The sequence below is a fragment of the Quercus lobata genome, chromosome 11, assembly GCF_001633185.2.
Source record: "Quercus lobata isolate SW786 chromosome 11, ValleyOak3.0 Primary Assembly, whole genome shotgun sequence".
In the NCBI taxonomy this organism is placed as follows: domain Eukaryota; kingdom Viridiplantae; phylum Streptophyta; class Magnoliopsida; order Fagales; family Fagaceae; genus Quercus; species Quercus lobata.
Window position 1 is genome coordinate 49,934,973 of NC_044914.1, and position 16,438 is coordinate 49,951,410.

The 16,438-nt window shown below is 35.8% G+C and overlaps 2 protein-coding genes across 2 annotated transcripts; both read left to right on the plus strand.

Moving 5' to 3' along the window:
• The first annotated feature begins 287 nt into the window (after positions 1 to 287).
• Positions 288 to 6,242, plus strand: LOC115968539 (CTL-like protein DDB_G0288717). The gene is made up of 3 exons (XM_031087951.1): positions 288 to 1,543; positions 5,040 to 5,382; positions 5,825 to 6,242. Exons 1-3 carry the CDS (start codon positions 435 to 437, stop codon positions 6,083 to 6,085), a joined length of 1,713 nt encoding a protein of 570 aa, XP_030943811.1. The 5' UTR covers positions 288 to 434; the 3' UTR covers positions 6,086 to 6,242.
• A 1,090-nt stretch (positions 6,243 to 7,332) lies between these two features.
• Positions 7,333 to 13,258, plus strand: LOC115969063 (26S proteasome non-ATPase regulatory subunit 4 homolog). The gene is made up of 10 exons (XM_031088626.1): positions 7,333 to 7,517; positions 7,664 to 7,777; positions 7,878 to 7,983; positions 9,429 to 9,543; positions 9,619 to 9,828; positions 11,186 to 11,501; positions 11,749 to 11,824; positions 12,372 to 12,466; positions 12,554 to 12,622; positions 12,807 to 13,258. The coding sequence occupies exons 1-10, from the start codon at positions 7,506 to 7,508 to the stop codon at positions 12,852 to 12,854; spliced, it is 1,161 nt and encodes a 386-aa protein (XP_030944486.1). The 5' UTR covers positions 7,333 to 7,505; the 3' UTR covers positions 12,855 to 13,258.
• The last annotated feature ends 3,180 nt before the right edge of the window (positions 13,259 to 16,438 follow it).

The following is a 16,438-nucleotide window of genomic DNA, read 5'->3' on the forward strand; positions in this document are numbered from 1 at the left end:
TCTATTTTATACTATATTTTATTAAAGTATTTTTAAAAAAAATAGTAAAAAAAAGCATTAAAAAAATAGATTCACATATAAACCACAACCGTGCAAACTAGAGCAACAATATAAATTGACACAATTTTATTTTTTAACTACAGGTGATTTTTGGGGTTTGATGGGCTAAATTTAACCCTTTTATGCTAATATACTTGTATATATCCATGTGATGTGAGTGCTCAATTTTAGAAATGGTAAGTTGATGCATGCACACATGTACACAATCACAAGTTCACCTGCACCAGTTTACACCTAAACCCACCAAAGACACTTTACAAAACCAGTTTTTTAACAGTCAAAAACAACAAGATTCCATTCCTAGTCCCACACACCACCATCTCCAACACAGCAACACTTCTCTCTCTCTCTCTCTCTCTTTCTCTGTGTGTGTAATGGGCAGCACAGAGGAGCAACCCAACAAACCCATATCTCTATACGACGCTTCTTCCTCCCCATCACAACCCCTTCTCTCCAAACCACCTCCACCACCACTTCCCTTTCCTTCCTCTCCACCTCACCACCCTTTTCCGCCGCTCGAAGACCCGCAGCCACCGCTGCAAGCCACCCCAGCCGACTCGGAACAGGACTCCGATCCCACACAGTACCTTCAAATCACGTACAACCACTCTCCCAGATCCTTCAAAGACCTCCCTTTCCTCTTCCTCTTCCTCCTCTTCGTTCTCTGCACTTTCGTCCTCGGCATCTTCTCCATCTTCCACCGCAACACCAGCTATTCCAACCTCTCTTCCTTCACCTATGACTCCAATTCAACTTCTTGCACCGAATCCACTCTGTCGAATTCAACAAACCTTTCGTTTTCGTTTTCAGTTCTGACGGGTTTTTCTTCGAGTTTTTCAAATTCTTTGATATGGGTTTTCGTTATTACCTTAATTGTGACCGTACCGATTTGCTTTCTCTTACTTCTTTCTCTCAAGCGTTACACCAAACAGCTTGTCTACGTTTCGCTTCCTTTCTTTGTTGTCATGCCAGTCTTCTTCAATGTTTATTGGTTCGTCGCCTGCACTCTTAGCTCCACTTGCAGCGACGATTTCCCCTTGGTTTACCGAATTCTCGTCCTCATCTTCGTGTTCTGCATAATCGCCGTGGTTATCTGGATCTTCGTGGTCAATTGGCATCGAATCGAGCTCACTGTGGAGATCATTAAGATTGCCTCCGATGCGCTTTATAGGAACTTGGGCTTGTTCGTGGTGTTGCCGTCTTTGACGATTGGATTGGTGGTCTACTATGCGCCAATCGTGGTGTTCTTGGTTTTTTCGAGGCAGAATGGGGAGATTGTGGTTGAGGAATCGAGTGGAGAGTATAGTTGTGTGTGGAAGCAAGATGGGTGGGTGCCTGCGTACTTTGCGCTCGCCATATTGACAATGCTGTGGTCTGCTGCGGTTATGGTGGAAGCTCAGGTTTTTGTGATCAGTGGGACTATTGCACAGTGGTATTTCTCTAAGGATGAGCCTCCGAGGCGGAGCATAAGGACTTCCTTGAGGTGAATTTCTGCTACCATAAGTGTAATGTGTCATTTTTATATGTATGCATGTGTGTGTGTGTTTTGGTGTGTACCGAGTTTCATATTGGGCTGTGTACTAGGCTGATGTAGGTTATGTAAGTGATCACGAGGAGTTCTGATTGTGTTTGCTCTCTTGTTTGGGGTATAGTGTAGATGTGGCACTTTTGTTGTAATAATTGGAGGCTAAATAAAATTAGGATTAATTGTTAAAGATTTTGATGAATCTAGGATATAGCGTCAACAAACAAGTATTATGTTAATGTGTGTGTGAGACTGAGTGTCATCTTGGGCATGTATGAGGTTAATGTAGGTTATATAAGTAATTATGAGGAGTTTTTATTGCGATTTCTCTTTTTCTGGTATAGCGAATATGTGGCGATGCTAAATGAAATTAAGATTTGTTGTTGGAGATTTTGATTGAATTTAGGATGTGGTGTCAACAAACAGATATAATGTGTCATTATGTATGTATGTATGACTTTGTGTGTTTTAGTGTATACTGAGTTTCATCTCAGGTGTGCACTAGGTTCATGTAGGTTATATAAGTAATAACGGGAGCTCCAATTGTAGCTGCTCTTGTTTGGGCATAGCGCAGATGAGGAGCTTTTGTTGTGACTTACGAGATTTGGAGCCAAAATGAAATATTGTTAGTTGTCAGAGATTGTGATTGAGTCTAATGTGTGTGTGTTTTGGTGTGTACTAAATCTCATCTCGGGCGTATACTAGGTTAACATAGAGTATATAAGCAATTAAGAGATCGAGGAGATCCAATTGTGACTACTGTTTTTGGGTATAGTGTAGTTGTAGTGCTTTCGTCATGACAATTGCTTGCTAAATAAAATTTTTAGGATTAGTTTTTGGAGATTGTGATGAATCTAGGATATAGTGTCAATAAACACCTATAACATGTGTGACTGCGTGTCATCTTGGGTGTGTATTAGGTTGATGTAGGTTATGTAAGTAATTATGAGGAATTTTAATTGTGATTTTTTTTTTTTTTTTTTTTTTTTCGTTATAGTGTAGATGTGGTGTTTTCGTTGTGACAATTGGAGGCTAAATGAAATTAGGATTAGTTGTTGGAGATTGTGATTGAATCTAGGATATAGTGTCAACAAACACATATAACATGTCATTATGTATGTGTGTGTGTTTTCATGTTTATTAAGTCTCATATCAGGTGTTTACTAGGTTGATGTAGGTTATATTCTTATGTAGGCAATTGTGAGGAGTTCCAATTATGACTGTTCTTTTTTGGGTATAGCTTAGATGTGGCACTTCTTGTAACAATTGGAGGCTAAATGAAATTCTCAAGTGTTTACTAGTTTGATGTGGGTAATATAAGCAAATACAATGAGCTCTGATTGTGACTGCTCTTTTCTGCGTATAGCACAAATGTGGTGCTATTTTTGTAAAATTGGAGGCTAGCTGAAATTAGGATTAGTTGTCGGAGATTGTGATTGAATCTAGGATATTTTGTCAACAAACACATGTAATTTGTCATTACATATGCATGTATGTATGTGTCATCCAGGGTGTGTACTAGGCTGCTGTAGGTTGTGTGTGTACTAAGTCTCATCCCGGGCGTGTCCTAGGCTGCTGTAGTTTATATAAGCAATCATGATGAGCTCCAATTGTGACTGCTCCTTTTTGGGCATAATGTATATGCGGCACTTTTGTTTTAACAATTTGAGGCTAAATGAAAATAGGATTAGCTGTTGGAGATTGTGTTTAAATCTAGTGTGTGTGTTTTGGTGTGTACTAAGTCTCATCTCGGGCATGTACTAGGTTAAGAAAGAGTATATAAGCAAATACAAGGAGATCCAATTGTGAGTACTGTTTTTGGGTATAGTGTCGTAGATGTGACACTTTCGTTGTGACAATTGGAGGCTAAATGAAATTAGGATTAGTTGAAGAAGTTTATGAATGATTGAATCTAGGATAGATAATAGCTTCTTGGTGCTGAATTGTTATATATCAACATAAACAATAATGCTTGTTGGTGATAAAAGAATTGGTAAGCTACTATGATTGTTTTGTCATGGAAGGCATAGATAATAGCAATGCTTGCATTGTGTCTATTGGGCATTGATGGCTACTTGTTGCCATGGGGTACCAAGAATTAAGACACTACTTGAAATTCCCTGCCTTGGTGAAATGTGCAACCCTTCTTATTGCCCTTATGGAACTGGATAGGTACCTTCCTCTGGAAAAGGGTTTCTATTGGACCAATGGAGACCAAGTTTGTGTTGCTTTAAAATTTTTGTTATTGTGTAGTCTGAGGACCAACTTTGTTTTGTAGTTCATGTATGCTTTAAAATTACCATGTTGGAGAGCAGCACTTGTGGGATAGGGTGCTGTCAAGTGGCCTCTTCTATTGTGGTTTTGCAACCTTCACACAAAATTCTGTTCGGCTAACCGACAAGCGTACTAAATGGAAATAAACATCATATGATCAGGATAAACGGATAATATATATTTGCTTGAATACTTCAATTCAATCAATTGTGTTAATGGAATTGGAAAGTGAAAATGTCTTATTTGTATGTTATTTTCAGTAACTTTTTGGTGCCTCCCACACTCTTTTCTTTGTTTTGAATATTAATAGCAGCATGTTTCCGTGGATGTCTGTTCACTTGGTAGTGTCAGATCACTCTGGCCTTCAGTTGCATGGCCACACCTGGCATAGATGTCCAGCTCAAGCCTTTGAATTGTAGAACATTGGAAATTTACTGTAACTATTGAACTCTTAAGTTTTTGATCTTTTGTTTGTAAATCTGTACTTTGATTTGATGCAATGAATCTCACATTCTTTATAATGTCCTATATCCTGTTGAATATGCTCAGAACCAAATCAATCTTCAGTAAATAGGATTAAGATTATGTTCTCACTATCAAAATGCCTCTTATTTAGTGTTTCCCTCTACTTGTCTGCCAAACCTTTCAGCACATTAAGAAAAAAGGGGGGGGAGGACTAACCTCCTTTGAGGTTTGGGAAGTGTTAGAAACCTCCTCTTATTTTCAGAAATGACACTTAGCCCGTAGACTATTACTTTTATTTTATTTTATTTTTCGTGATTTATGTTATCATATAACTGATGTGGTAGTAAACCATCCATGGTTGTTTTGGATGTGATTTTAATTTTTTTTTTTTTTAAAAAAAAAAATCTGTTTTGACTCAATTATAATAGCATATATTTCTCATGTTTCTCCAAACCTTGAACATGGAGGGGGGGGGGGGGGGGGGGGGCCTAGAGTGTCGTTTATGAACAAAGGAGGAGGTTTCTTATATTTCTCCAAACCTTGAAGGAGAAGAGTACACCGCCCCTCTCCTCCCTCCCACCACCCCCCCCCCAAAAAAAAAAAAAAAAAAAAAAAGAATTAAGTATTAACTATGCCTAGCTGAGTACTTTTTATTGAGAGAAATGTCAACAGTCTGGTATATAATTACTTATGTTTTTATTGTAAACACTTGCAGAAATGCTTTCGGCCCCTCATCAGGCACAATATGTCTATCTGGTCTACTTATTTGTGCTGTACGTGTGGTGCGTGCTGCTGTTGATAGTGCAAGACATGATACTCCAGGGATTGTGAACCTTGTACTACGTTGCTGTGTTAATGCTTTGCTGTCAGCAGTTGATTTTCTTAACAAATTTACAATTAATTTTGTGGCAATAACTGGTGAATCCTATTGCACATCTGCAAGAATGACATATGAGCTTCTCAAACGTAATCTTCTCTCGGCTGTCTTTGTGGAGACCATCTCCACTCGCCTATTGGGTGGAATTATTTTTGTCCTCTCAGCTATATATGCCATTGTGGTATGTAGTCTTTCTGACTTCCTAATCATTTTTGCTTTTCAATGATTACTGATTCAAGTGGATCTTGTCATGAATTGATGTGAGGAGAAAATCCCCGATTCACATGTATAGTCTTTGTTGGAACCAAAAAAGAAAGATCTCTCTCTCTCTCTCTCTCTCTCTCCAAAGCATACATGAAATGATTAAATATCATAAAAAATAGAACTGTGTTACTGTGCCACTCTTAACTTATCAAAAGATGGCAAGTCTTAGTTGCGAACCTCTGACATCAGTCAATTGAGAAGGCCTTCAATACCATTAGACCAACATTGATAATTTCTCTGTCTTTGTTTATATGATCTTCATTACTTTCTGAACTTAAAAAAAACTTTTTGAAGCTTTCTTTCTTTCTATCTCTCCTTTCTGTTTCTAAATTCTTGATGTTAATGGATGTGCTAAGCAGGTCTGTGCTATATTAAAGGGTGTGAGCGATCTTGGGGTTGATTCATACTTTGTGGCTGCTTTGGCATGGTTGCTACTGATTGTGTTGCTGGGTTTCTTTGTACATGTGCTGGACAACGTGATTGATACTGTATATGTTTGTTATGCTATAGACAGGGACAGAGGAGAGGTTTATAAGCAGGAGGTTCATGAGGTTTATGTTCAGCTACCCATTAGTAGAAATCATAGACCATCTCTTGGTTCCACAACTCCCGGTGTATAAATAATCCTTGAATCAGAATAATGTATTTGTTGTTGATTAGTCATTTGTTCTGTGTATTAATTTGAACATGCCAGTCGGCAAATTGTGTATACCCGTGAGTGTTACCTTGTACAATTTTGAGATTTCTTCAATAAAGAGTTAGAATTTTTGGTAACTTTGATCATCATTTAAGCAGATCTCCAAGTTGGGCTGTTACATTTCAACCAGATTCTTGAACTGTGAGATGTGTCTCTTCTAAGTTCTAATGCTGTTTACATGCATGCATATCAATTCAGCCTGAACTATTTCTGATGTCTGGTGCTTTCCTTGTTATCTATTGTATACGTTACTATCTGTAGGCCATTCAATGTGACACGTCCAAATGGCACAAGTGAAGTGAGGGAAGAGAAATTCAAACCCAGGTTCATCTTCATGGAATAATAGGGTAGTGCCACTCTTCCATAATACTTTTAGCAATTATAAGCTCTTGGAAAAACTAAAATGGAAAAAGTTTAGCCCCAAACTGGTTGAGAGCAAAGTTTTGTCATTCCCTATAACCCCCTCCTTTCCTTTTACTCGGTTGGCAACATGTCACCAAAATCAATTATTGAGGCAAAAACTTGTTACATTCAAGCTAAACATGGTGCCTTCAAACATGTTGGAGTATGTTAATGAGTGCACAAGTAGGCTAATATTGAGTCCCGCCTACATTGGGAAATAATAAAACTAATAAACAAATACATTTTAAATTGAAAATGACTCGACTCCCTATAAAAAGCCAATCGATTACATTATAAAATTCAACCTTAACCAATACCCTAAAACACTCACAAAATTGACCGCAAGATATTTCGACAACACCATGAAAGTAAGATCATGATTTCGTGTTTATAGGCAATTTTTAATTGGACAAAGTAGCTTTAAATTGGTTTGAACCTATTTTCTCCAGCCCCATTACATCATGATTTTTAAGCCTATCCATGTGCATTATTAAAACAAGTCATGTGACTAAAACTGCACCTAAATAGCCTTTCCAATTGCCATATAGTAAGTCTGGAAGAAAATAACTCTAAACTTACATGAAGCTAATTCTTTTTTTCTTTCACAGATTGAGCGAAAAGAGTCGGAAATAAAATTGAGTCGCAGAAAAACTATTGCCTCAAAACCTAAATATTCGCCGTATTAGTTTTATGTTACTTTACGGCTTTACCCTTACGAAAGCATATATTACAACGACTTTACTTTCTTCATGATCGACTTAACAACTAAAGTTTGAGTGCAGTAGCGGAAAAGAAAGAAAAAGACAGACCCTGTAATATTCACTATAACCTTAACATCAAAAGCTCCATAAACTTAAAAACATTCTCAAAAACCCCAAAAAACAGAACATCATTAGTCTCAACTCTTCACTTCGCTCTTTGCTCACACAAGCTCAACAACCATGGTTCTCGAGGTTTGAACTGAAAACCCCTATTCTTTCTTTTCTGGGTTTCGTTTTTTTTATGTATATCTGTACTTCATATTGTGTTGAATTAGGTTTATATATTTGTACTCATAAATCATGAATGTAATTGATGATGATGTTTTTTGAATAAACAGGCAACAATGATATGCATAGACAATTCAGAATGGATGAGGAACGGTGATTACATTCCGTCCCGTTTTCAAGCCCAATCTGACGCTGTTAATCTCATCTGTGGTGCCAAAACCCAGGTCACATATTTATGTTTTATTATGTTAGATTTTTTTTTTTTTAATGATTTTGTTTGAATTTTTTTATTAATAAAAAATGGGGTTTTGATTGAATTTATAGGCTAATCCAGAGAACACTGTGGGGATTTTGACAATGGCGGGAAAAGGGGTTCGTGTATTGGCCACTCCCACCTCTGATCTTGGCAAGATTTTGGCTTGTATGCATGGTATGGTCTTTTTTTTTTTTTTAATTCACTTACTAGTCTATGTCTCTGATTCAATATTAGTATTGGGTTTTTGGAAATTTTGTATTTGGATAGGTAAATAATGTAACTTTATTGTAACTTTATTGATAGAGATAAAAATTTATGTTATTGGGTTTTTGGATATATATATATAGGTAATTACTGCAATTTTATTGATAGAGATGATGAACGCAAAGGATAAAAAACATTCATAAATATCAAGTGGAAGGTCTAAAGAGAAAATAATTTTATAGACATTATGGAATTTAGGTGACTCAATTATTTAGGGGTGAGAAACTATAATTGAAGTTCATGGGGTCATACCATTTTTTATATATTTGGTTGGCCCTGATTAATCTATTGAGAATTCTTAGTTAGCTCCAAAAATTTTGTTGCTGACAGAGAATATGATTTTCAATAGGATAGAATGGTAGAGAAGAATACATGTGGTCAACCCCAAAGTTTTAGAACTAGGCTTTTGTTTTTGTTGTAATGGTACTTTTTTGTTGTTGACGAATAGTCTGATTTTTGATAGGATGGTAAAAAATTTTGTTGCTCGCAAAGAATATGATTTTCAATAGGATAGAGTGGCAAGGAACAATATATGTGGCTGACCCCTATGTTTGGAAACTAGGCTTTGTTGTTGTGGTAATGCTGAATTTTTGTTGTTGTGTAATTCATTTAATAGGTTAAGCCTTTACTATATCATAGATGACTGGGTAAAAATTATAAATTCAATTCATATTTTTCACTAGAAAATAAAGGTTATCTTAGGTCACATGTGCAATACTATTCAATATAAAGATAAAGATGTAAATTACTTTACTTCATTGATTCAAGTTAAATTTGAGGACTGTCTACCATCATTCTTTATAAATTTATTGTATGTGAAAAAGGTCGTGGCCCCAATGACTGTTAAATTTGGATAATAAAATTATTTTCGTTTAGAGTGAGACTTGTCTATGTAGTTTGGAATTTTTTATGGTTTGTTCATTCATAGTTCTGCAGAGTGATGGGAGAGTATGTTATAAGATTGTGTGTAAAGGTCTATTCTTTGGTATCAGAAAGTGTTATGCTGTTCAAATTTTAGTTTCCAAAGACAGCATTTGCTCGAATAAGTATTATAGATTGAGGAGCTTGCTATTATGTTTCATACCTACACAGAATTGTCAGTTCTTTTAACGATTTTGACTCATGGCTTAATATATAACTAGATGGGAAAATTTGTTGTTCCTTGACTGTCATGTACTTTTTTTTTTTTTTTTTGGGTTGATGAAACCATGATGATATTAGATTGCTACAGAACTTTGTGACAATAAAACGGGTAAATAAATTAGACATTTGCATAACTTTCAGCTGTTCCTTGTGATGTTGAATTGCATTATTCTATCATATTCTTTTTCGATTTCTGATTTGCTTTTGTATAGGTCTTGAAATGGGGGGCGAGGCAAACATAGCTGCTGGAATCCAGGTGGCTCAGTTGGCTCTTAAGCATCGCCAAAACAAACATCAGCAACAGCGGATTATAATTTTTGCAGGAAGGTAAAAAATCTGAGCTTTGAGTAGCTCATTCATTTTTGTTTATATCTAACCTTTTATTTTCTGCCCTGTGTTTAGTCCTGTCAAATATGACAAGAAAGCGTTGGAGACGATTGGAAAGAAATTAAAAAAGAACAGTGTAGCTCTTGATATCGTTGACTTTGGTGAAGAGGATGATGAGAAACCTGAGAAGCTGGAGGCCCTCCTTGCTGCTGTTAATGCTAATGACAGCAGTCATATAGTTCATGTTCCTTCCAGTGCAAATGCTCTCTCTGATGTGCTTATCAGGTGGGTTCATGTTCTGTGTTTTTTTGTTTTTTTTTTTGGCCTTTTCTTTTAAATGTATTTTGCATCTTGACATTTCGTCTGTGGTAAAAAAAAAAAAAAAAAAAATCAGAATTTTTTGACTAGAATGATTTGGAAATTTAAATTTGGATGTCAACGTATATTAGTAAAAAAAGTCTTAGAAAAGTTTTGAGGGGGCCAAAGAAATACATATTAGAGTAAAGAAAGTTGGGAAAGTCATTGACAGTTTGTTTTGAAGAACCTGAAATTGATAGAAGTGTTCAATATATGGATTTTTATGATGATAACCAACTAAATATATGTGGTACCAGACTTTGCTGTTTGCTCCTGTAATGGTAAAGGTGGGTGTAACATCCCTACTACAAATAAAGAGAATGTTATGTCATTTCTGATAATGGAATATGTCATATATTTCTGAAAAAATCCTTGGGATGTCTGAATTTCATACCATATGAAAAGAGTAATTACTAAAGGATACTTATATATATATATATATATATATATATGCATATATTCCCTCATTTAGATAAAGCGGTTACAATTCACTAATCCATGACCACCTTTGTCACAAATTTTTTGTGTCTTCCTATTGTGCTTTCCCTATCTTCTTGCAAAACCCTTGATAGGCTGCTTGGCCTTTTGTTCCTCTTTTCTCCCAACCTTCCACACCTCTTCATCTCTTCTTTTATATAAAATGTAAATACTTCCACTTGCACTTTGTGAGAAGCGTGCGAACATCGTCCCTGAATCTCAACCAAAAGAAAAGGACAAAGAAGAAAGAAATAGAAAAGAAAAGGGTAGTAGGATAGAGGACGATCTGCATGAAGGTATTGCCATATTCAATGTAGGACTTTATTTCCCTCTGACATATTACTTTTCAACAAATTGTGTGAACTAAGATATCCTATTGTGCTTTCCCTATCTTCTTGCAAAACCCTTGATAGGCTGCTTGGCCTTTTGTTCCTCTTTTCTCCCAACCTTCCACACCTCTTCATCTCTTCTTTTATATAAAATGTAAATACTTCCACTTGCACTTTGTGAGAAGCGTGCGAACATCGTCCCTGAATCTCAACCAAAAGAAAAGGACAAAGAAGAAAGAAATAGAAAAGAAAAGGGTAGTAGGATAGAGGACGATCTGCATGAAGGTATTGCCATATTCAATGTAGGACTTTATTTCCCTCTGACATATTACTTTTCAACAAATTGTGTGAACTAAGATATAGGTTTCTGATTTTGTTTTTCCTTGGCGCCATGTTTCTTCAATAAACTAAAAGAATAAAACGGTGAATTTTTTCCCAATCTTTTACATAAGTGATATAATTGTCTATTTCAAATGCAGTACACCTGTTTTCACTGGAGATGGGGAAGGAGGAAGTGGCTTTGTGGCTGCTGCTGCGGCTGCTGCTGCTTCTGGTGGTGATACTGGCTTTGATTTTGGTGTAGATCCCAATATAGATCCTGAGTTGGCTCTTGCCCTTAGAGTTTCTTTAGAAGAGGAGAGGGCAAGGCAAGAAGCTGCAGCAAAGAGGGCTGCTGAGGAAACTTCTAGACAAGAAAAAGGAGAGGAACCATCATCCAATGCAGAAGATGCAACTATGGAAGAACATGTGAACGTTACAGCTCCTGAAGATATCAAAAAAGTTACTGAAGAAAAGGTTGGTGTCTTCTTTTTAATTTCTATCCTCGACATTTGTGTGTGTGCACATGTGAACAAAGAAAATTACTGATGTTATGAGTCGTGGTCCTTTAAACTTCAATCTGAACATTTGTGGGTGCGTGAGCGCTCTTGTTGAATTATGTGTGTAATGCTCTAAGGTTATGGGTTTGTTTGCTTGGATGCCATTATTTGTTACAAAGAACTACTTCAATTTGACTTTGCCTCGACAAATGACTTGGTGTTAGGTCTCTGGATCTGGTCACTCCGGGGGTGATGTTGAGATGTCAGAGGCAAGTGCTGAGGATCAGGAGCTGGCCTTAGGTAAGTTATGTTTGCTTTATTCCATTTATTTTTGGGGTTGTATGATACTTCGAGTATCTTTTATGTTGTTTTGCTTATTCCAACATTTGTTCCCCTTGTTTTGATGATTTTACTTTTCTCTACTTTATGCATACCTGTTAGCTCTGAAGAACGTGAAACAATCTTCCATTTTCTATCATTCAACTTTTTGTTTTTTTGCTTTGTATCTGGAACAAATTTTATCTTCAATTTGTTATATGAATGCTATTCTAATTTCTAAGACACTTGTCTGCACCCATGCAGCACTGTTCTGTACTTTAATTTTTCTTTTTTCTTTTTGGGTCATATTCTTGCAAATGTTAAGAGGTGCATTGTGTTCCTGCTTGTGATTTCTATATTAAACTCAGGCCTGACTCACTGTGATGGCCTTGTCAAAATTTACCAAGCTGGCTAAGTGGCGTAGTAAACTAAGAATATTTTAAGATTTTGAATCTTGAGAGAAATCCAGTTATTAATTATTACATTACTGACATCTACTGATCCATTACTGTAATTTTGTTGCATGCAGCTCTTCAAATGTCCATGCAGGAAGGTACAAGTGATCAATCTGTTGTAAGCAAGGTGTTGGAGGATCAGGCCTTTGTGGCATCTGTTCTTGCATCAGTATGTGTACTGCAACTTGCACTTGTGAATTTCTAATAGTCAGTTTAGTATATGCTATCATTATCTTGACATCTTATTTTCTCACAGCTTCCAGGAGTTGACCCCAATGATCCTTCAGTGAAAGATCTGATTGCATCTCTGCAAAGTCAATCTGAGGTGAGTTTATAGAACTTTTTCAATAAGACCTGCATGGGTTACTAAATATATCTGTGTTCCTGTCATCATTCTTATTTTCATCATGGCATTAATGTTTGTGTTTACTGTATCAGCTTCTTGTAGACTTGTAGTGTATTTTTTTGAACTCACTTTGTGTGTGTGTGTGTGTGGAAATCTTCATTAGGAACAACAAAAGAAGAATGAAGATGAACAACCTAAGGAGGACAAGTGAAGATGCTTCTACAATACCGCTTAGCAAGAGCTTCAACTTCAGAACCCAATTCTACGTTTGAAAATGGATGATGTTATAGCTGCCTTGACATTGATGATCTATCGTAGAAGCATTCTGTTCCTTTCCTGTAGGCCTGATGTAGGCTTCTATTTCTCTTGGGACTATGAAGCTTTTGCGTCATTGAAATAGAAGTCGATTGAATTTTTCTTTTAAAGTCACAAGCTTGTTGCAATTTCTGTGTTAATATTTTTATACATTGAAAGCTATGTGATAATTTTCCACGACTCCATGCTTTGTTTTATCTTCTATGAAAGAGAAGAACAGGGTCTCCTGATACTTTCTTCTAAAACTCCATGTACTCTATTCTGACACAATCATGACAACAGACTAGTTGTTTTTATTCATGGATTAATGATTTTTTTTTTTTTTTTTTTTTTGGTCAGTGTACTATCTCATGCGTTAGGACCAGTATCACAATCTAATGCCTTATGTGATATGGCACTGCTTCAGGGTTTTGTCTCTGTTTACAGTTGGGCTTACTGGTCCATGTATGCTCAAAGGTCACCCAGGTTATTTGCTTGTGGTTGATGCTGAATAATTGAGGTACCAAAGACAATTTGATGCCACAGGAGGCTCAAGCAATAACACATTCACAGCAACATTTGTCTGACATTTTTGCTCATGTGAGATGCTGTCATCTTAATACAGCTATTCAGAAATGGCTACTACTGTCCAGCTCAAACAAAATAGTTCAATCATGAGCAAGGGGTGGGGCCTGCTTGGATTTACAAGTACCAAGATATCATTCTGGTCTTGTTAATTTCCTCAAATGTGGCCACATAAAAAAACAAATCCCACTGTTGCTCTGTCCAGATTGGAGTATGCTAGAAGAGATTGGTCAGATTTCTTGTGTCCACGTCTGTATGTTAAAGCATTACATACTAATTGTAAGCTGACAAGTCTCAAGAAATTGCTGAATTCTAATGCTTAGGTTGAAATTATCATGATCCAAAGGTCCTAAGCACAAGTTTCTTCATTCTTGTAGCCTGGATTATCACTCTATATTGTGGTTAGATGCACTGCCTAAAATTGTGATGTGTACCACTTATTTCATTTTGCATCAAAATAATTCCCAAGGTAGCAAAGCAGGGTACGACTCTGGACCATTCCTTAAGGAAAAACTGACTCAACTACATGGTCGGGCCGTATATGCCATTATACTAAATGTTCATGTAAATTATGGTACTCACAAATGCGTCTTTTCAACTTTATATGGATCAATGTGCAACCACCAAATTTGATTACTTCCATAAGAAAAAAGTTGGGAGCTACCGGCGAGATTCTTGGTGTTGATCCTAGAGCAGGTACTATATCATTCACCATCTTCGTGTGGATTGGAGATTCAATTGTTTATAATATACAAATAAGCCATGCCAACAAATTGTGGGCCTAATTGAGAATTTTGTCAAGGATAGGGCCACCCACATGAGGGACATGCCTCCCCATGCACCTCCCTCACTTTTTCTTGCTTGCTATAATGCTGGATTTTAGTGTTTGTAATCTCTCTCTCGCTCTCTCTCTCTCTCTCTCTCTCACACATACTCATCTTTATCATCAACAATGGTGATTAGCTATTTGCTTATTATTTTATGGAATAATTGTTGGGATGTTGCTCCTATCCACTGCAATTTCTTTAGACAAAGTTGTGAAAAAGCTCAACCTCTAGAAGGGTATGTAACTATGTGTGTGTTGAGAATTATTACGAATATAAAAACAAAGAAATGATGACCAAGTTGGCAAAAGAACCTGAATGGACTAATGGTGATTGGTGGCACATTCATTGACTCGTTTATACCAAGAAACTATTTTACCTTCTTTTATCTTTTTAACAATCTATGTGCATAGTTCCTCGATGATCCTCTTTTCCTCCTTTGCTTTCACGCAAAGACTTTTGAGGAGACACAAAGATAGACAAGTGGAGATGTGGGTGTGCGATCCGAGATGGGACCACTGTATTAGTTGCTAACTTTTGATTATGTTTTGTATGGTATGTTAGTTTTCATACACGTCAAGAGGGTTTTTGTGATAGAGAATAGGGAGTGTAGCTAATTAGCTATACAAAGTCTTATATTAACTTTCTTCATACTATTGGATGTAATCCGATGGGATTTGTGTATAATAAAAGTATCGTGATTGTCATGCATTAAGAATTTTCAGGCTTTGGATACACCATGTGTAAAATGTGGACAATTCAAACATTCAAATGTCTATATTTTATACATGATGCACTGATGTATATGAAGTGTGGACATAGAAATAATAATATATATCTATATATCTGGATAAACTATGAGAATTCTCTTCATTTATTCTTCTATATCATCAAAATCAAAACTTTTCATTTATGTCAATGTATTAATTAATTACAATGTGTTAATGGTAGTATAATTTTTCTTTTACCTAAAAAGAAGAAAAGGAGTAATGTTGCTCTAATTATAACTTCCAATTTGTGTTTCCCAAAAAACAAAAAACTTCCAAGTTGTGAAAATGATAATTATATTCCGAATATTTCTCATAAGAGAAGGTTCATGAATGACTCACCGATTTGCTTTTGTTGCCGTGCCCATTGTTTTAGTCTCTACTTTTCTGCTTACACGTTCTCCAGTGAGCCATAGTTTGCAGAACTATGCTTTTTTTTTTTTCTTTTTTTTTCCTAAAGGGAACTGTACTATACCTCTTTTCTTTTTCTTTTTTTCTGAATTAAAAAAAAAAAAAAAAAAATTCTGGTGCATGTAAAGTGTGAACTCATCAATCTCATGCTTTGTGACGGTAAAAGTAATATCACATGTATAACCGAGACTTTGATGAGCTATCATTGCGAGTATAATACATTTATTACAGCTCGAATTATTCAACTCTTACCAAGTATGACGTGAATCAATACAAAAATTCTTACTTCCATGCCCACACTGCGATGGTTACTGCACTCATTTACAACTGTCACTCACTATCATTCAGTCATTAAATCCTTAATGATAGTTCAAAAAAAAAAAAAAAAAAAAAAAAAAAAAAAGATACACCCCTAGTTTTATGCATGTCGACCGCTTGTTCATGAATCACCTAGCATATGTGTAGATACCTATGCTTTATCTAACATGGGACGGCAAGGAACTCCTGCTTTCCAAATTCCAATTTCTAATAAAACTTTAAAGTATAAACCAAACATTGGGTAAACTGAACCACTTATTATTCAGAGGAAAATAAAACAGTTATTTTTTGAAAGTTGGAGACAAAATAATGCGCAGAGGATAGAAATTTTAGGGTAAAAAATTTATTGACAAGTCTAAAGGAGTACAATTCCTTAAGATAAACATTAAATTTTTTTAGAATTTTTATGGTAATTTCATTATCAAAATTTTAAAATTCTATCCATTCATTTTGAGATGAATAATTTGATTTTAACATATAATTAACATTTATGATAAAGAGAAAAGTTAACTCATGCCCTATAAGTATTGGTTTGTAAAATGTTTTTAAAAAAAAATTACGGAAAAAGAAAAAATAACTAATTTTTTTGATAACTT

What these genes read in the sequence shown, in the direction of transcription:
- LOC115968539 (XM_031087951.1), top strand. Translation starts at nt 435, where the DNA reads ATGGGCAGCACAGAGGAGCAACCCAACAAACCCATATCTCTATACGAC. An exon ending in AGCATAAGGACTTCCTTGAG is followed by an intron (nt 1,544 to 5,039) that starts GTGAATTTCTGC and finishes AAACACTTGCAG; the next exon opens with AAATGCTTTCGGCCCCTCAT. An exon ending in CAGCTATATATGCCATTGTG is followed by an intron (nt 5,383 to 5,824) that starts GTATGTAGTCTT and finishes TGTGCTAAGCAG; the next exon opens with GTCTGTGCTATATTAAAGGG.
- LOC115969063 (XM_031088626.1), top strand. An exon ending in TGGCATCTGTTCTTGCATCA is followed by an intron (nt 12,467 to 12,553) that starts GTATGTGTACTG and finishes ATTTTCTCACAG; the next exon opens with CTTCCAGGAGTTGACCCCAA. An exon ending in CTCTGCAAAGTCAATCTGAG is followed by an intron (nt 12,623 to 12,806) that starts GTGAGTTTATAG and finishes AATCTTCATTAG; the next exon opens with GAACAACAAAAGAAGAATGA.